The following is a 19,891-nucleotide window of genomic DNA, read 5'->3' on the forward strand; positions in this document are numbered from 1 at the left end:
GTAAAACAAGTGTCGTAACGTGATATCTTTCGAGAGAGATTCTGTAACCACCGTTATCCTAAAAAAAAACACACTACGTTATCTTGCAATTATGAAACAAGGAAATATACCATGGGATAAACTCGATCAAGCCGACTTAAGTGATACCATAACATCGTTGATGTTATACTCGGGACCCAATTTTGACGGAAGTATGTGTCTGGTCAAGATATAGAGAGAGAAAGTAAACTACTCTTATTTTTCGTCCACATACACAGGTGAAACTATACTTGAATCCCGACTAGAGTATGTGTTCGGTCACGATCATATATTGGGGGTATGCTTGTGTTTTGTTTTGCTTTTGTTTGCATCTACAAGACTAGAACGGGTACAGAGATATGTCTGGTGATTGAGGCAATGCACGTTAAAATACCACCGGCTTTTACCTCGCACTACCCTTTTCTAAACTCCTCCCACTCTCTCTCTCTCTCTTTCAGAAACTGCTTCGATTTCTCTTCTTCTTCTTCAGTTTTTATTGCTTGAGTGGAATTTTCTTTGCTCCACCTTCATCCAGGTAGTTCATATTTACGTGCTCTAAGTTTAACTGTATCCAAATCATGTAGTAGTAGTACAATCATTTTCAGTTTTAAATAGGTTGTTTATCTTTCTACCAATGTCTTTGAATTTATCCACATCTTGCTCACTAGGTGTTTGTAGAAATGCTCCACTCAATTGGTTATCGTTACATGCTAAACCTGACTGTAAGTGTATAGGATGATTAGGATCAAACTTTTCTACAAGTTTGCTTGATAATGGAGAGTCAAAATAGGAACTATATGCTATAACTGTATAAGTTTTTCTTTTGTTACGAAGATGTTATCAGATTCGAAATTTGGCTATGAGTATATATTAGCTTTCAAATTTCAGTTTTAGAGTTAAGGATTATTAGCTTTACAACAATTATAGATGGATATATATATATATATATATATATTTGATTCTGATAGTCTTCATTGAATTTCCTTTACTGTTGTTATCTTGTTGTCCAGGTGTTGTCTGATTGAATCTATTTTGAGTTCATGTGATGATGTGATGATGTTTTAATCTTTTGAGTTGTACTGACTTTTAATTGCCACTCTTTTACTTTGAAGTTCCAAATAACTATGTTATTGTTATGTTGTACTTCATTTCAATTTATGTGCCAAATGTATGGGTGATTTACATGATGGTCCATTTTGCAGCGGTTTATCAACGTTTATCTTCAAATCGATTGTCTCGAACTTGCCGAATCTCCGTTTCTGGAAATAAAAACTTGTAAAAGGTACTTAAATATTTACATTTTCAGTAGAAGGGATTGACTAGTAAAACTTGGATTTTAGTTGGGGTGTCCCTAATGTTGGTTTACTTCCATCATTGGTTGGGGTTCTTAGGCGTAGACCCCCCAACTGAACAAGTTTCTCGGTTGACCAGTCTTCAACTCAAACATCCGCCTCTCAATTTCACGTTTTCCATTCTCACTCCCTGCAGGAAACCCTCTCTCTCTCTCTCTCTCTCTCTCTCTCTCTCTCTCTGTCCCCATGGAGACTGATGAGGATCAAGGAAGCATTCCCTTCCAACTTCAGTTCGACAAACCAGTAGCTGCTCAGGTTCATTTTATTGCCCAACAAAGAAAAATCTCTGCTTGAGTTTCACTAATTCATTCTTCTCTAGACCTTTCTATTTTTTGAAAAATTTTCATTTTGTCGAAATTAGATCAAAATCGCTGAGTGGAATCCAGAAAAGGATTTGTTAGCCATGGTTACAGAAGATTCAAAAATACTTCTCCATCGTTTCAATTGGCAAAGATTATGGACCATTTCTCCAGGTTCTTCTTCTTTTTCTCTTTAAGTCTAATTTTTATCTAGGGTTCTCACTTCTAATTTGATCTCCAGATTTTTCTTATAAAGATACCCACTTTTAAAAATTAGGAATGTTTAAAGGAATTACTAGATAGTGGCTTACTTTACTTCACTCTAGTGGCGAAAAAGGTTCAGAGTTCGATAGAATTTGGAGATGGTCTTCTTTCTAATTTGTGGTTCCTATAGATGAGTTCTTGCATTCATTAATACTCAGTAGATTGCTGGGGCACGATTAGCAGTGTTTTTGGGTCAATGACGTAGTATATACATATAAAAGACGATGGATGAATTATTTTACTGAAAAGGATGAGGAATATTTGCGAAATGGAGCAGAATAAAAAAGACAAGCGAAATACTTAAAAAAGAAAAAAGTAGTTGGAAAGCATCCCAGCTTGGTTAAAATCTTTAAGGAGTACTGGTTTGCCCTTTTGCACGTAATAGATGGATTGATGTGAATACCTTCTCTAAGCATCAAGCTATCAATGGTAGGTAGTCCTCAACTAATTCTTTAGGACAAACACTAAAGAAACCCATATTTTTGCTTGTTTACACTATTTACTGGGTAACACATCGTTTTTCTGTCAATTTGATTGGTGTTTTATGCACACAAACCATGATTTTGTGGTCTAAAACTAAAATATATTAATATATGAGCTCAATTAACACTACTCGGGTTCTCGGATTATTAACATGACTGAGATATAAGGGCCACACATTTTTTGGGTGACTATTTTGCATGAGAGAACATATGTGACTTCGATTTTTTTTTAATTGCAAAAATCACTCTGTACAATTGTAGAGATACACTGATAAAAAGTAATAAATATTTATATGAGATGATTCAAATCATGAAGCGGTTGTAGTTGAAAAGATTACAGTTACATTATCTAGTGCAAGCTCTAATGCATCGTAACTAGAAGTTTTATCTCCGGAATTTGAAGTTAAGATAACCCTGCCTAAAATGAAATCCTGGCTCTGCCCTTGCTTGATGTTATCTAAAATTTGATAATTTCTTAGTTGTTGAAAGCTCACCGACTACTGTGGTAGACATCTCATTTGTCCCTTCCTCCTTGTCCAACTCCGGTACCCCTTTTCTGTATGCTGATTGTTTGGTGCGAAAAACATTTATATAGTTTGCACCCAAACTTGTTTTATGCAACTACAACGCGTGGTTGCACGTGTATAAGATTGTTATTTTGGATCCTACTTTTAACGGGACTACCCAATGTGGTATTCTAATGTCAAGTTAAGATACTGTTGAATGTGTATGGATCCTCTAATGGGTGTCGGGAGGGTCATTGGTGATGGATCATAATTGCTGATTCTATAAATGTCTGGTCACTTTTGTGATGTTGTTCAACTAGTAAGATAAACTCAATCTTCTCTAGGACGGTGCATAGCGTCGCTGTGTTGGCGACCTGATGGTAAAGCTATAGCTGTTGGGCTTGAGGATGGAACCATTTCTCTGCACGATGTTGAGGTGCGTTGGATATCAGATTTATTTGTTCAACAATATATATAAATATATATATATATATATATATATATATATATATATATATATATATTTCTTTGCTGCTATGGGTTCTGTATAGTTTTTTCTTTTGAATAGAATGCCTCTTTTGAATACACTGCCTCTGTTTCGTATACGTAGTGCTGTTAATGTTTCTGAGTATAAAACATGCACTTATTATTACCAAACTACAGAATGGAAAGCTGTTGAGAAGCATAAAGTCTCATAGTGTGGCTGTCGTGTGTCTTAATTGGGAGGAAGATGGAACACCAACAGGAGTATGTATTTCACCTGCCTTTTGTTCATATTTTCCTGTCATGGATCTCTATCTATCATGCTAGCTTCCTCTTTCCCCAAATTTATGTAAGGTGATATCTCAATTGCATTTGATTATTATAAAACATAGAAGTTAGATCACCAGAGGTCCAGAATGATGTTTACGTGTTGTTCCAAACACTGGTCCGGAGCTTATTTAAATGACATATTTCAAGTTCAGAAGCTCTTAGAACAATTTTTGAGAAGCATGACTCTCTTTTTTTTGCATTTTTTTTCGTTATGGACCATATCACATGCTAGTTTTATCATAACAAGCAGCAATTTACTTTTGAATCTTCCTCTTACAATGTATTGGCTGTCTTTTTTAACAAACATTTGCATTCAGGATGGTAGTAATAACCTATTGACTTATGAAGACCGTACTTCGCGTTTCTACCCTTCTGCCCCAAGGGTTCCTCGCATGCCAGGAGTAGTATCTGGTGACGCTGCATTCGTGGATGATAGTGAAGATTCATTTCGAGAACTATCAAATACATCACATCAGCGGTTTAACATTTTATGCAGCGGAGACAAAGAGGGAATCATTTGTTTCAGTATTTTTGGAATTTTCCCAATAGGAAAGATTGTAAGTTATCCGTTTCATTCTTCCTTTCATTTCCTTTCTATGTTTATATATTTGAAGATGCTTTCAACTGTTTATGGCATCAATGTGGGTTTTGAGCAAAAAACTTTTCACATACCCTTTTTCCTTTGCGCGCCCATATGTTTACTCATGCCTGGATGTTTAATCATGCATTCTTTGAATTAACCTCTTCATTTTTCTAGAATTTGACGTTCCTTTTCTCTTACTTTCCATGTATCCTGGACACCACCATTCGACCTGTTACATTACATACAAAGTCTATAAATGGCGTTGACCTAGAGTTGTATTTTATGGTACTAAAACGAATACGTGTAAATGCACAAAAGTTGTATATGCAGAGTCAGACTTTAGAACTAGTTTATGAAAATTAAACAGAGAGGGTTTTTTCTGGCAGTTTGATAAATCTGCCAAATTCTTGGATGGTTCTGTTCTGGATATAAATTGCAAATTTCAGACTTTGGAACTAGCATGCAAGCGCTCAGATCCAATGTCTCCTTCCACTGCTTGGGAGCCTAGAGTTCCATATCCCACTAGGGTTGTGAAGGCATTGTTAATGTATATTCTCTCTACGGAGGCAAATATGACGTAAACCTTGAGCTTTACCTTAGGTATTTTGAAAGCATGGAAAACTTGAAGGTTCTATAGAAATACCAAGTTAGAAAATGGCATATATTGTAGTAAGGCACAAAGACCTTAGCTGACCTATGGATTTATCTTGATATGTTTTATGATTATGTGTTTTCCTCTGGGTTGTAATGAGATACTACTAATAGAATACCCTTCTTTGTCATGAATACAAGGATTATGAGTAATTAGATAAAAAGGGTACAAAACAATAGTTGGTTGAAAGTTCAAGCTCCCCCTCGACCATAGTTAGAAACGGAAGCTGTAAGGATCCAAATGCTGCTACATCCTCCACGGACCAGTTACTGGAATGGACATGAGCCCCTCTCCCCACACTCTGCTGCTAACTTTCCTGCAATGGATGTGGTTATCGGCTTGCATTCTATGGGCTGAGGAGGCACCAAGAGCTTACTTTGGAAAACAGACCAGAGCATTTAAGGGATTCCACACCGGAGACGAGGGGCAAGAGGTCTAGATAAAAAGGATTGGCCAGGCCTTATGTAGTCGACAGATATCATTAAATGGTTGTCATTTTTATGCCACTTGATTTGACTGATGAAGACAAATGGTAGCGATTTTCGATGAAAGTTGATAAAAGATATAAAGTCCAAAGTATCATATGTATATGACTTCTTGTTGGTCAGAGTTGCAGGATTGTTTTCTTTATCACTTTTCTAAACTTAATGATACTTGCATGGTTTGATAGGAACCATATAATTGAGTATCTGTGGTGTTTTATCTGATGTTGAGGTGCCAGCTACAAACTCTAGGCCTCTGAGGGACTCCACATATCGATGTTGAATAAATTTTAGGCTACGCATACTGAACTTAACATTGGATGTATGAATCAAGTAGGAAAAGGTTCCATGTGTAGCACAGCAGTCCACTCCAGAGTTTTCAGTCTGTTTTGAAATGAGGGATATTGATCGGAGTTTCTGAGTTTTTGCCAATATTCATCCCTCTGCTAATAACTGGTGTTCACAACACAGACTGAACCTCATACAGTCAATATTATTAAAAAAAAATCAGTACAAACATCATTTTGATGTCTAGGTCATAGTTCTAAGAATGGTTAGTGATATTCATTGTGTATTATCTTGTCAGTTGTAAGACCTCATAGAAAATTAGATTTGTTCCTACGTTTATAAATATTTTACATGGTTTCGGTTGTTATCTTTCTCTTTATAAAGTAACCTGCCAACAATTGTCCCATTTCCATGTCGTTAAGTTTATTCAAAAGTTGTTTAAGTTTAATGGGTTAATATTATTGCTCTATTTCTATTCTAACTTAGTTATGGGCATGGATGCATATTCCAGAATATACACAACTCCTCCATTTGCACTCCCCTTCTCGACAAAGTAGCTCCTTGCCAACTTGCAAATGCTTCTATCTATAAGGTATGCTTTTGTCCTCCATGAAGTGATTTTGTAGATGTAGTATGTGTGTCTGCTTGAATGTCTGTGTGAGTGTGTCGATATGTGTTTTCATGATATTTATGAACGGTAGTGAGCTTGTTATTCTTTTCTGAAAATGAGTGGCCAAGATTTTTTGTCCTTTTTGAGGAAATGAGTTGCCTAGTTACTTGGCTCAGGAATAGGATAGAACAAAAAGATACTACACCACTTAGAAATCTTGATGTAATTGAAGTGTTGCAATCATGATCTTCTTGTTTATTTGTAATGAATATTGTCCTTAAGTGAAGCCTGTAACCACTAGGCATTCTGAATGTGCTGATATATAAACTCAGTTGAAGTAGTTTTCGTACAATTATCCGATACATAATATTCTTGTCTTGCCTAGTTGCCCGGAAGAATATTCTGGTACTTTAGTCTCTGTTCTTTCATATCAGTTTCATAGGGATGTAAAATACCAGATATATGCTCTATAATTACCTGATTTTGTTGGTCCCTTGGTGGGTTCCAAAGCTAACTCTGCTGATGGATTAATCAGGTGGCTTTGTCAAAAGATCTTTGTCATTTGATTGTTTTGTGCTCCGCGGAACTTGTCGAAGGAAGTTCTGAGAAAAAAAATGAAGTATCTAAAGATGGTTCCTTGGTTGGATTGCATTGTTTGCTTCTTGATACTTCGATATTTTGGAAGAGGTAATTTATTTTAGAGTTAATTCCTATATGGCCCCCTACTTTGTGACCAGCTTCCTTTATGGCCCCCTTTTTTTCGTAAATTCAAATATGACCCCCTATTTTCAAGTATATGTCAATACTACCTTTCCTAATTCTAAATTTAAAACATTTCAAAAAACTTATTTCCACCTCACCCCTCTCTCTCTCTCTCTCCACCTCATCTCTCTCTACAACTCACCCCTCTCTACAACTCACCCCTCTCTCTCTCTCCACCTCATCTCTCTCTACAACTCACCCCTCTCTCTCTCTCCAATTCACCTCTCTCTTTCCAACTCACTCCTCTCTCTCTCCAACTCACCTTCATCTTCTCCGATTAAAGTTGCCGGCCGGAAAATTTTCCGGCGGGCAACCTCCAAAACAAATTTTTTTTTTTCCTCTCATCTCTCTCTCCCTAAAAACTCCGGCGAAGGGGGTTTCCCTTCGCCGGAGTTTTTAGAGAGAGAGAGAGATGAGAGGAAATTTTTTTTTTTTTTGGAGGTCGCCGGCCGGAAAATTTTCCGGCCTGCGACTTTAATCGGAAAAGATGAAGGTGAGTTGGAGAGAGAGAGGAGTGAGTTGGAAAGAGAGAGAGGTGAATTGGAGAGAGAGAGAGGGGTGAGTTGTAGAGAGAGATGAGGTGGAGAGATAGGGGTGAGGTGGAAATAAGTTTTTTTAAATGTTTTAAATTTAGAATTAAGAAGGGTAGTATTGACATTTACTTGAAAATAGGGGGCCATATTTGAATTTACGAAAAAAAGGGGGTCATAAAGGAAGCTGGTCACAAAGTAGGGGGCCATATAAGAATTAACTCTTTATTTTAACTTGTCATATAAGTGGAGAATGTGGATCAGTTGTAAAATGCCTTGTTTATTTATTTATTGTATTTGTTTTAATATAAGAAATAATTTTGATTTATACCTAATGGATGTAACGTAGCCTATAAATTATAGTAGCACATGTTTGACGTGTTGATGCTATATTTGCTTCCAATTCATAATCAGCTTGAAGTTAATTAGAATTGTTAAATTGTTAAATACTATAATACATGCGTTGGACGTTGTTCGTTACTTCCTTATTTAGTCCTTGGTTTTGCTTTCATAGGAAAAATGAGCTCCATCAGGTGGCTCAACAAGCGTCAAACATTGAGGATTTAATCGAGGTTGTCAGGGCTTCACTATCAGTTATGTGTAAGCAGTGGTGTGATGCCATGCATACTTTTCACGAGAAGTTTGACTCTCTATCTTCTCTGATTATTGACCATGGTACAAATAATATCTTGAAGTCATTTAAATATATCCTTTGTTTAATTAGTAAGTAATTTCGTTTGTTGTGTTCCTTTTACTATTTTTCTTTTGCATGACACTTTCCTGCTCACTTATAGGACAGGATTCGTCTCCTCAAGAGGAGTTCTTAAGCCTTTTGGGTGGTGCTCGGACAAGTCCACCAGTTCATCAGTTTCTTGTGAATACACTTAGTGAAGCGGTATGACATGTTTTCATGTATTTATTCTAACTTCTACGCATATTCCACGATGTATTTATCTAGTTTATGCACTCCGTATGTTAAAAAGTGCTGATCTTTGATTAGGTAATTCATTGTTTTGGCAATCATTTGGTATTCCTATGAGAAAAGTGAAAGAATGGTTCACATCGGACTCACTTAGCTGCATAGGTGCAGATCTGGGATATCCGACATACATACTATGTTTTAGATCTCTGAATAGGCGCAAAAGTCCAAACAATCATAACAGACCATTAACTCTGATCTGGTTGATGATGATATTTGCAACTTGTATCTGTTATTATGTATGAATGCAAGGAAGTTAGAAGTAAAAGGACTTTCAGATACTTTTTTGCAATTTTAAGTTCTGGAAATGAACTGAAAATTTTGCAAAAATTGTAATTATGTAATTATCAAGTTAAAATCCACCTTTTATTTCGCTAAGTCTTCCAATTGATTTTACTTTCCATATTTGTAAGTAAAGTAATTTATAAATTCAGAATCTAGTTGCTGATTCGTTTTCTTGATTAGGGACTCAAGCGTGTTAGTAAATCTATTGACAATGCTGGAAAGGAGCTTCATCTTATTGTTAGTGAGCATCTCCAGGTACCGGGTTTTCCTGATCAGATGTTTGATTTTCATGCCTTCCTTACATGCGGGTCTTGGACTTTCAACCAAGAGTCTTCCATATTCTATAGAGTAGAAGGGTAGTTCAAGATTTATTTCCAGTGATTCAACAAAGTTTGGGAAGCATCTCGCAGATGGTTTTGTCAACCAACAATATATGAATTTAGTGGCTTAATTATTTCGATGGGTATCTATTTATGGATACCAAACTTGTAGAAAAAAATTAGGAATCAAGCGAAACAGAAGATGGATAAAAAGAGGGAAGCAACTTAACTGGCACTTTTTAACAGCAGAAGGATCCCGGCTCCTATCTATTATGAAGCAGGCTGGCTGGCTTTCCCTTTATAAAGAATCTACCATGGGAGGAAAAGCATAAATCAGGCCACTGGGTCTTGATGCGATACTGAATGTCTCTATTGTTATTTAAGTGCAGCCCATTATTACTTCTTTTGATCACAATATCACTGATTTACTCGGGGAGTAGTGAGATAACCAATTTGTTTGACTCGTTCACCTACTGAAGGACTTAATTGCATTCTGATATGTGTTCGTCAACATCTCTTATTTAACTTTGTGGAGTGACAACCTGCGAGTACTCAGGAAGTACTCAAGAGTGCTCGTGGAGTTTAATAAGTTTTATACATCTGTCTGCGAGTATCTTGCTGCTCATAAAGTATACAAGTGTTACTCAAGAGGAGTTGGCAATGATTTGTATCTACAAACATAACTTTTGTACTGTGTGGAATGGGCCGTAACGAAGCTAGTCACATCTTTTTACCTTTCTAGCAATGTTGGTTTCATGGTAACCAGAAAGAAGAAGATCCAGTGATCAGTGGGGGACACTCAAGTACTTAACTACTGTCACATCAGTGTTCAGTTATTCAACTTTGTTCCAGTGCTTGATTCCAAATTTGATATGTCTATGCAGATATACCTGATGACTTCGAGTTTCTCAGTTGGCGTTGTTCTTTTCTAGAGAAAAAACCTATGGGATTACTTGTACTACGGAAGTATTGATACAATAAAAATACAAGAACTAAAATTAATAGTTTTCTTCCTTTCTCTTTTGTGCCCTGTTACTCCCATTTTCTTACCCTGAAGCTAGACCTGAATTGAACATGATTGGTTTTGGATTATTGTACGTAAAGTTTTTACTGGCTACCATTTCAGCCATGTTTCACATCTCAACTTATCTAGATCCTTGTATTTATTTAACAGCTGCTGCTAAATTATCCATTTGCAGCCGGCTGCAGAAATAATTGGCTTTAGAATTGGAGAATTACGAGGCCTTTCAAGATGGAGGGCTCGCTATCAGGGTATTGGATTGGATGAGAAGCTTATTGATTATGCCACAGAAAAAGCTGGCATGTTGCTTGTACAAGTTGAAAGATTTCTCAGGGTGCTCGCCACGGTGGTCTTTCAGGTATTGTTATGGTATACTTGCATATTTTAGTCAACAAATCTTATGTATTCATGCTCTTTTCTTATCGTTGTTCTTTCCCGTAGACCATTGCTGCTGGCTATGATAGGTTGATATCCAAAACCTCTTGACTTAGTTATGAAAGAGCGCAAGCTAATAAAACAATTGAATCTGAACCTCTGATAGCCTTCATTTGAGTTATTTCTAAATCAGATGTTAGTCCTTTGGTTCGGGAAAATATATGATATGCATTGTTGCGTCTATAACTTGCCGATTTCCTATTTCAGTAATTGTTACTCTTCTGTAGGGCTCCTATGTTCTTTTTTCCAACTTGTCACGTAAAAGTAATTTAACTAAGACTATCAAGCTTATAGAGTATGCAAGCTTCCCTTAAATGTAAATTCAGTAACTAATGACCGATTTGTGTTAATTAATTGTTTGACGTCAGATAAATTAGTTAAAGACCTTACAGGGGATACACGAATAAATTGGATTACTTTGTTATGCATGTTCTGGTATAAAAAGATGTTACTTCAACTTCCTCCCCAATAGATTTAACCTTGCCAATTGCTTCCCTTATCTTTAGCTGGATTTGCAGTTTTGGCACATTAACTTTTTAAATGTTTTTAGATTTTAGAATCATGTTGGATAGTGTAGACATGGGAACAGCATGACCAAAAAACAGTACAGCTAGAGTCGTTAAAGCCGATGAAGCGAAACTGCTTGAGGGTTTACGTTTCTGTTTTCTTGTATCCCAGTTAAGGTTTTGACAGGAAAAACAATAGTTAGCTTTTTTTTTTTTGTATAATTTGGGTTGCCAAGTTTAAAACAAGTGTTTGGGTTTTTAAAACAGCTGGGACTTTTAGATCAACATTGTACTACTTTATTTAATTATTTGGGATGAATCTATCTTGGGTTTTGACTTCATCGACAATTCGACATACTCAAAGTTCCCCATGTGAGAACAGGCAGAATTTGCCTAGGAAGGTGACTTCACTTGAACCAAGAAGAGTTTACATAAGGCAAGGCGATCTCTTTTGCAACCTATCACTTGGGCTGCTGAGCTGTTGCTTCAGTGCACCTTTGATAACTTACTTTATGGGGCCAGCCATGGGTCCCTTTTCAGCCTGGTATAGCACTGAACAGCCAAAAACATGACGCAGCTTGGGTGTTGGTTTTTTCTAATTTTAAAATGTTGAAGTACGTTTTATCCCTTTTATCTAAATTTTGTGAGTTAATGCCACCATTTTTTAATATTTTGTTCATGTTTCTAATGATATTTTATGTACCAAGCTTGACCAGCTTTAGTTACGGGGTAATAGTTGAAATAAGTAGAATAACAATCAAATATCAAATATATACTAAAAAACGAACTAGGCATGACAGGGCTTGACCCACGCCATTCAACCATGTCATGGAGGGTTGACCAACTTGGCTATTTCGGCACATTACTAGCTGTATAGAGCCGCCGTGTGGCATGGAAAGTTATGAAAAGACAGCAATACACAAACTATTACGGATCACTTGGTCATCTTAAGGCTAAGTACTAAATATGTTTCTCAGTTTTTACATACTTGATACTTGTTTGCATTAGCCTACAGAGGAATACATCATTCTTGTACAGCATCTCTCATTAAATGGACATAATTCTACCAAGTATTAGTTTGTGAAGTTTATACCTGACCTCTGATGTTGTTGCCGTCTCAGTTTCAAAATTTTTTCATCTGGCTCTCGAAGTGTATAAAGCTACTAATGTCTGAACCCATTGATCAGCTTCCTCCATTCAATAGGTTTGACATTCAGATGTTCCTTTTACGCTCTAAATAATGGCAGAATCTTTTCTGTGTATCTAATTGCTCTTTTTTGTCTTACAGTGAACTTGTGATTGTTTTCTTGAAGTTTCTTTATGACCAAGACCCTGTCAAGCAATTGTTAGATATCTCTGAAGGAGATCATAACTTCGAAGTTGATTCGTAAGTGCTTTGTCACTTTTGCCTAAGCTGTTAAACTTGGACTCAACTCGAGATCGGCCAAGGGCCGAGCCCGAGTCAGGCCCGAGTCGAGTCACTCGGCCGAGTCGGGCCGAGTCAAGTGTCAGTGAGAAAAAAATTCTGATTCTTTACTATATCAAGACATATATCTATTTCTTATCTTAATCCTATGCATGCAATTCAAATTTAGTGCTCATACCTTCAATGTAAACTACACAACTACGAATGATTAAGAGAATAATAAATATACTATAAATTAAAATATTCATATCATGACTTACTTCAACTATTAAGAAACTCATGGGTAAGCTAATAACTTAGTAATAAGTTATCAAGTCTTGTTCTCTTCAAATTTTTTCTCTTTAGATTCAATTTCTTTTTTCTTCTCAAAGAATTGTTTGAAGTACTTAGTTCTTTTTGCAAAAAAGTATTTAGTTCTTATTAGCTTTCAAAGTTTCAAACTTTCTATTATGCAGATTCTTAGATCTTCGGCATTTTGTTACTTCTAAATAAATTGGATACTAGTAGTTAGTAGAATTTTTAATTAGTAAATTAGTAGTTTCCAAAAGTTTAGATGTCTTTACATGTTTCAAGAATTCAAAAGAGCAATTCAGTATAATATGCATCAAGTCAGAGTTTAATTCCAAAATGCTCTTGAAATTCCGAGTCAGACCAAAACTCAGCGGGGTCACTCGAGAAAACCCTGGACTCGGGAACTTGGCTGAGATCGGCTCGGATACCCCCGAGTCCCGAGTTACTTGGTCGTCTCGGACGACTTTAACTGCATAGGTCTTTTGCTAAAGGACCTCTTTCAGAATAATGCAATGATATATATATCATTTTCTTCGCCTCAAATGCTACAAGTTATATACAGTTTTTTTTCTTCTTTTTCAGTTTTTGTCACCATTGGGACACTGTTATCTTTCCTCTTTTTTTTTCTTTTCTTAAATGGCCATCTGCTTGACCACATCTAATATGTGAAATACATCAAATTAATATTTTATGTTGTCAATATCAGTTGCTCCTCCATAGCTCTAGAGGAATCAACTTAACTTTTGGCTACCTTGCATCTCTAATTTAGCATATTCACAAATGACCGTAAAATTTGGTGTTTGCTCATTCAAATTACTATATTATATAATATACTAATATTTCATTCATCTGTTATTTTTTTACTAATTTATTACAATATGTATCAAATAGCAATTAATATGAGATCTAATACAAACATATATACAATGTTGGCTCCATCCCTCCTTGCGCCGCCCCACATAAATTTTAGAGTCCTTCCTCACCTTAAGCCCTTAAGAACCCTTTTAATATTAGGGCAAACGTAAATGATATGTTAGTCCATTCTTCCAGTCAGTGTCACAACTACTTCTACTCCCGTCTTACTACTACAATAACTTCCATTTTGTCCTTTCTAAGCTGAGACCGGACTAAACTTTTCTTTGTTATATAAGTAATGCATACATAGTTCCAATATTGCAGGGAAACAATGCAAAGAGTTGAAGAACTAGTTCAGTTCGGCGGATTTTCTGACACAGAATACTTGCGGAGAACATTAGCTAAAGAATTTGAACAGTTGGAGGCTAGGTTTATATTTTTTTCATCATTTTATTTAAAATGCGATGCCAAGCCATATTCTCCTTTTAGCAAGTCTTATATGTAATCCAATTAGTATATTTAAAGGTGGCTTAGAGTGCCTATATAGCAGGAGGGTTTTCGAGGCCTCTGATCATAGTTAAAGTTTCTTATTTGGCCATAGTTGCTTAATTTCTTGTGCCGTCACCAAAGAAATGTTCTTCCCAATTATTTGTTCATCTCGTAGTAGCAAACTGAGGCTTTACAGAAGACCAAGTATCGACGGATCATATACAGATTATATTGTTATGTATCTTGAAGCAAACATCGCAGATTATATAATAGTATATTGCTGATGGTTGACTGGTTGTTGCATTGCTTATAATATATTAATTGTTTGGATTCTGAAATTAACTCCATAATGTCATCATAATTTCAGTTTCAAGGAGGCCTTCTTAGTGCCATTCAGTACAATTTCCAAAAAGATACACTGCAAAGATTTAATGCCATTGTTTCCGCTTCCATCACCTAAAAACCCTACTTCTGCTTCAATGAACATTCCCGCTTCAATATCCTATTACAAGGTGAACAAGAGCTTTTATTCACACTTCAAAGAGTTATATTTTGTAATAGAGTCCAATGTATTTTGCGCTGATCCAATGAAAGTATATATTATTTCTTAGTTATTTTGTAGAATAATTGACATTCCCCTTAAATGGTTCTTCTGGTGTTACGAGTTTCAGGAATGTCAAGACAGGATTATGGATTACACTTGTTTCAGAATACCAGAGAAGTCTTTGTTGGATATGTCAAATTGTATAGGAATAACAAGGGGATTTATGCATGATTTAAGTAGCATTGAGACAGGTCATACTTCGATGGAAGCTGTATTATTGATTATTCCTGATGGATACGACTGCGTGGATGTCTCCCTATATAAGGTATTCAACTGAAAGTAGTTGCCTAGTTGAGCTCACAAACAGACTCGGTCTTTAGTGTAGCCTAAGCCCAGGGCCCTTTCTCAGCAAGTTTGCTATATTTCTTTCTCCATTTCCTTGTAAACCAACAAAATAGAATGACCCTAGTTCTCGGTCGAGATCAGCTGCTGCTTAGATTCTACCGTTCTCTTTAAGTTCATTTGACTTTTTTACTGGTGGCACCAAATCCAATATTTTGTTGAAATTTAATACAGGAGAGCCAGATAGTTTTATTACTCAATGCGACAGATGCCCACTTTGATAGCACCGGGAGTGGTCGGATGATGATTCTACAAGCAACTGATCTTCCATTTGTCACTGTTACAAGATCATCATATCCAATCCAATGGAATTTGCAGAGTTTGAAGGTATCTCTTCTTGCAGCTTATTGTTGTCTTCTTTGTTCCCCTTCGGTTTGTGGATTCCTTTCTTTACAGCAGACTGGTCTTCTTTTGAATTTCATCTCGACCATCTTTTAGAAAGGAATAAAAATAGCCTGTGTGACATGGAGACCAATATGGGTACCAGTATTTGGCACCGATTTAAGGTGTTGGATACAGCGGATTTAGAAGGCCAGAAGAGGGACACAGTAAACATTTACATCCTCTTGTTTTTCGATTCAGTATCTAAGTTATGGCTGTCAACAAGGAAGTGTTCCTTCTTCTGTATGGTTCATACTGCAGCACTATTTGAAATTCAAATTGCTTCGACTATCTCCCGTTCTTTCGTAAACTAGTAGTTTAGATATGCATAAGATTTGTTTCTTCTTGATACACTTTGGTTGTCGCTAGCATTACTCAATATTGTAAATGAAGACAATATTTTGCTAACAAGGGTATTACTGTACACTTCAGGATTCTGCTGTGGAATTGCAAATGGAGAACGAAAAAGTTCGAATTATTCCTCACTCAGTAATAGCTCCGTTAGCTGTTAGTGGTAAGTACTCGCTATGAGCTTCTTATCCTTGTGTTAATTTGGGAACTCCCGACTCCGATTTTTTTTGTAAAAGTTCAAATATTTAGATCCTCTTTAGCTCTTGTTCTTCCATTTCATTCAAAATGCGCTCTTTCCGAACCATTTACCATTTGAATTTACGGAATCTTTCTGCAGCTTCAAGAGGTGTTGCTTGTGTATTTGCTGCTCGTAAGCGTGCTTTGGTTTATATCCTGGAGGAAGATGAAGATGAAGTTTCGGATGTTGATTGAGTATACTCTTCTCTTTTTCTTCCCCGTGTACTATTAGTAATTATCCGCTTAGATATATTGTACATTGAAATATTTATGAACATATTCCAATTAATGTAACAGGGTTGTGTTCATTCTATTCACTGTTTAAGTCATTTTGACGTTAACTCGGGGCTCTAAAATTTTTTGTAATCTGACCGTCTAGTAAACGGATAAATTTTTAACGCGTACCCCTTGGCAAAAGCTAGATCATGGTTAGTGTACCAGACATGGGTGAAATTTTCATTTCACCAATCCAGAAATACATATGCTACCTTCTAACCAAGATACCCGTCATGAACACAGATAACCGTTGTAATGACAAGATTAATGAAAAATTGCATCCGCGTAATAAAATTCGGTCTAAACCCCATCATTTTATCTACTTTATTTACAAAAAACTACATGAAGTTCACTTAAAAGGCGATCCTTCAGCCCCCATTTCCCAAACCGAAAATCTCAATTTACAAAAAACTACATGAAGTACTGCTAATTAAACAACAATTTCTATCTCAGAGTGAGGTATTATGGGATTTTTTATTTCTTCATCAACACTCACGATTTCTGATTCCTGACTATCAACAATTACAACAGGAGAGCTGCTACCTTGTGCTATATCCATATAAACCTCTTTTCCTGTTTCGATGTCCTCGACTGTAGACATTTTACTGTTTTCTTCGATACTGCTATCTACTTCTGTGACAATGTCAGTTTTCTTCTCTATGGGGTCCTTGAGTTTTCCCCATAAAACAGCATATAAACCCGCTACAATAAAAAAAGCCCCGAGAATACTGCAAGGAAAAAATAATCGATTTAAATATGGTCATGTTCTTGTATGCTGTTGAGGCCAGGCTTACGTTGGCTGGAGGGGTTTTAGATCTGAGAAGATCTATTGGACTCATAATACAGTCTTGCAGGTTGCTAATAGGAGTGTGTTCTGCAAGATAATTTTTTGTTTTTATACTCATACGTAGAAGCTTTGTTTCTCTTCCTGTAAACTTTGACTTATAAATAATATGTTAACAGTTGGTTTAAAAAAAAAATTACATATGAAAAACCAGAATTTTCGAAAATGACTATGCCCAGCCTGAATCCCGATCGAAGTGCGTGGTGGGCCAGATTTAGAGAGAGAAAGTGTTGAACTTACTATCTCTAAATCTTGCACGGCCACGTCTCCCAGCCGGGATTCAAATCGGTCATACTATCTGCCATGTATTTTTTTCTTAATTTGAATCTAATTAAGAATTTAAACAGAGAATTACCCTCCAAGATAAATCTTCTCAGAAAGAATGAAAGAACCAAAAATAGCAACTATAATCATCATCAAAGGTGTGAAAGCAGTCACAAACACTGGCCCTCTATTCTTCATAACTAGTCCTTGTAAATAGTAAGCTAAACCTGAAGTAACAATACCCTGTACATGATAACCATATCATGAAAACCCTAATTAATATGACCATGAGTACATCTCTAAGAGAGTGAAACAGAGAGAGATGGTTACCCCATAAGCAGCAGCTAGAAGGCTCATATCCCAACCAACAATCCAAGCAGAAGAGGAGTGCTCCATTAGTAAAGCGACCGGAATAGTTTGTATTGTGCCCACAAAGCAAATCATGGCTGTAAGTGAAAGATTTGCTGGGTATTTCTTCAAAGTCACTGCCTGCACATTTTCATATAAAAAGATCAACCCCAAATTTGAGTGTGAATAACCGTGAGTGTATCAGGTAAAAACAGTAAGTGTATATAACGTTTCCCTTTACGTTACCTGCAAGATGAACATAGAAGCCCAAGCAAGAGTAGCAATCATGAGAAGGATAGAACCCTTTACAAAATCTTTATCAGCTGATGAAGCAATAGGGTTTTTTGAGGATTTAGTAGGATCCTTATGCTTTGCCCACACCATCTCCATGATGGGTCCCTTGTACAAGGTCATTAACATAGCTCCTCCCACTGTTACTAGTGTTCCTACCACCTTTGCTATGCATCTCACTTTCTTTATTTCTACTTTCTCCATCCTTCATTCATTTCATGAAAAGTACAAAATTTAGCTAATTTAGGGCAAAAAGATGCATGTATCTTGGTCGAAAAATAATTAACCCCAAGGGCCGACCGAGGGTCGTATATCTTAGTTGGTCCAACCATAGATTTACTTTCCACAAGTCACCATTTTGGATCTTATCAAATCACTAAAGTTCTGCACGTTTTAACTTTTAATAATACCTGCATATAAAGGCTATGACGAACGTCATCGCTGGTAACATGTTACTCAAGGCACACGAGTAGGTAGGTGACGTTAGTTTTAGCCCGGAGTAGTAGATAATCTGATCAACTGGTCTGTGAAATAAAATAAAACGGAAAAAAAAAATCAGAAAAATAATGTATGGCCATCTTCCATGAAATCACAAAAGTAAGAACATGAATGATATAGACTACTAACCCAAGAAGAGCCAAGCCAAAGATTTGCAAGAACACCATGAATGTCATCTTCGGACGGACTTTCCTACATCATTCAACAAAAAATAGATCCAAGTTAGCCAAGATGTTCATCATTTTTTCATTGTTTTAAAAAGGGTAAGTTTAAGTTTATGAATATATACCTCTCAAGAACGATAGCGAATGGAGCAATTGTGGCCGTAGCAAAAGCGTAGCGATAAACAACAAGAATGTATTCACTCATACCATTGTTAAGAGATATTTTAGTTATAATGTTCATACCAGCATATCCAAATTGTAAACCAACCATTATTAGATAAGGTTTGCATCTTTCATACAAGTTCTTAATACCTCCTCCACATTCCATTGATCTTATTCTCAACTAAGAAGTCACAAAAACACCTCTAGAAGCTAGCTAGTGAACTTTGTACTAATTACTTTGCTAGCTAGGGTTTCTCTGTTTAAGGTAGAAGCATGAATAACATCACATATTTATATGAGTTTTTGGAGGAGAGGGTAGGAGTTATCTGTTAATCATTAATGGTGTGTTTATGTAAACTCTGAGTGAGAAGAAAAACGTTTCTGACAGTCACTAAATGGAGTAGTAGCTTGTTAAGTGAATAGTGCCCATTTTTCTGGACAGAGTAGAGATGTTATAACAGATTAGTAGTATTTAGTCTGTTGACCACTTAGTCACTCACTTATCTAACAACCGTTTTTAGGGTTTTTTTGGACTATTAAGTTGTTAGGTATGTAACTCAAAATCAATTGGAAAAAAGTGTACATATATGAGTGTGTACCAAATTCTTATTCTCTTTCTATAAGGAACTACATTCTAGTTTTACATGACCTTTTTTTTTTGTATCTAATACATTTTTTGTTGGATAAGGTACATCACACGTGGACGCCAAGCGTATTATACGATAGCTTAGTTTGTATTCCATATTAAATCAGTAAGAATCTACATTATGTTGTACAATTTAGTATGTTTCTTCGCGATAGTCTAGGTTCAGTTTTGGCGTGTTGTCGATGTGAAATATATCAGAGTCTCTATAGATCATAAACATATATTCGTTTGTACT

The 19,891-nt window shown here is 36.2% G+C and overlaps 2 protein-coding genes across 6 annotated transcripts; one reads left to right on the top strand and one right to left on the bottom strand.

Annotated features, from left to right (window-relative positions):
* The first annotated feature begins 11 nt into the window (after window positions 1-11).
* On the top strand, window positions 12-16,476 carry APC4 (Transducin/WD40 repeat-like superfamily protein). 5 transcript variants are annotated; one of them, XM_086638207.1, is made up of 21 exons: window positions 12-285; window positions 1,221-1,300; window positions 1,507-1,625; window positions 1,732-1,843; window positions 3,266-3,357; window positions 3,585-3,668; window positions 4,052-4,291; window positions 6,251-6,331; window positions 6,885-7,036; window positions 8,156-8,316; window positions 8,436-8,536; window positions 9,086-9,160; window positions 10,425-10,604; window positions 12,309-12,391; window positions 12,476-12,574; window positions 14,084-14,188; window positions 14,616-14,760; window positions 14,920-15,117; window positions 15,369-15,521; window positions 16,008-16,089; window positions 16,264-16,476. In XM_086638207.1, exons 3-21 carry the CDS (start codon window positions 1,557-1,559, stop codon window positions 16,356-16,358), a joined length of 2,307 nt encoding a protein of 768 aa, XP_086494333.1. In that variant the 5' UTR covers window positions 12-285; window positions 1,221-1,300; window positions 1,507-1,556; the 3' UTR covers window positions 16,359-16,476. The 5 variants fall into 5 exon arrangements, with proteins under 5 accessions (XP_086494333.1, XP_086494329.1, XP_086494330.1 ...); XM_086638203.1 differs by having other exon boundaries at window positions 34-633; XM_086638204.1 differs by having other exon boundaries at window positions 105-553.
* A 260-nt stretch (window positions 16,477-16,736) lies between these two features.
* Window positions 16,737-19,268, bottom strand: LOC147541536 (WAT1-related protein At5g07050-like). Its single transcript, XM_086638208.1, has 7 exons — window positions 18,974-19,268; window positions 18,814-18,876; window positions 18,597-18,710; window positions 18,142-18,391; window positions 17,878-18,036; window positions 17,639-17,790; window positions 16,737-17,167 (listed from the first exon to the last, which is right to left on the bottom strand). The coding sequence occupies exons 1-7, from the start codon at window positions 19,174-19,176 to the stop codon at window positions 16,870-16,872; spliced, it is 1,239 nt and encodes a 412-aa protein (XP_086494334.1). The 5' UTR covers window positions 19,177-19,268; the 3' UTR covers window positions 16,737-16,869.
* Between the last annotated feature and the right edge of the window lie 623 nt (window positions 19,269-19,891).

This window comes from Eschscholzia californica, unplaced genomic scaffold, assembly GCF_041429995.1.
Source record: "Eschscholzia californica isolate CP2 unplaced genomic scaffold, dmEscCali1.0.p SCAF_4, whole genome shotgun sequence".
NCBI lineage: Eukaryota > Viridiplantae > Streptophyta > Magnoliopsida > Ranunculales > Papaveraceae > Eschscholzia > Eschscholzia californica.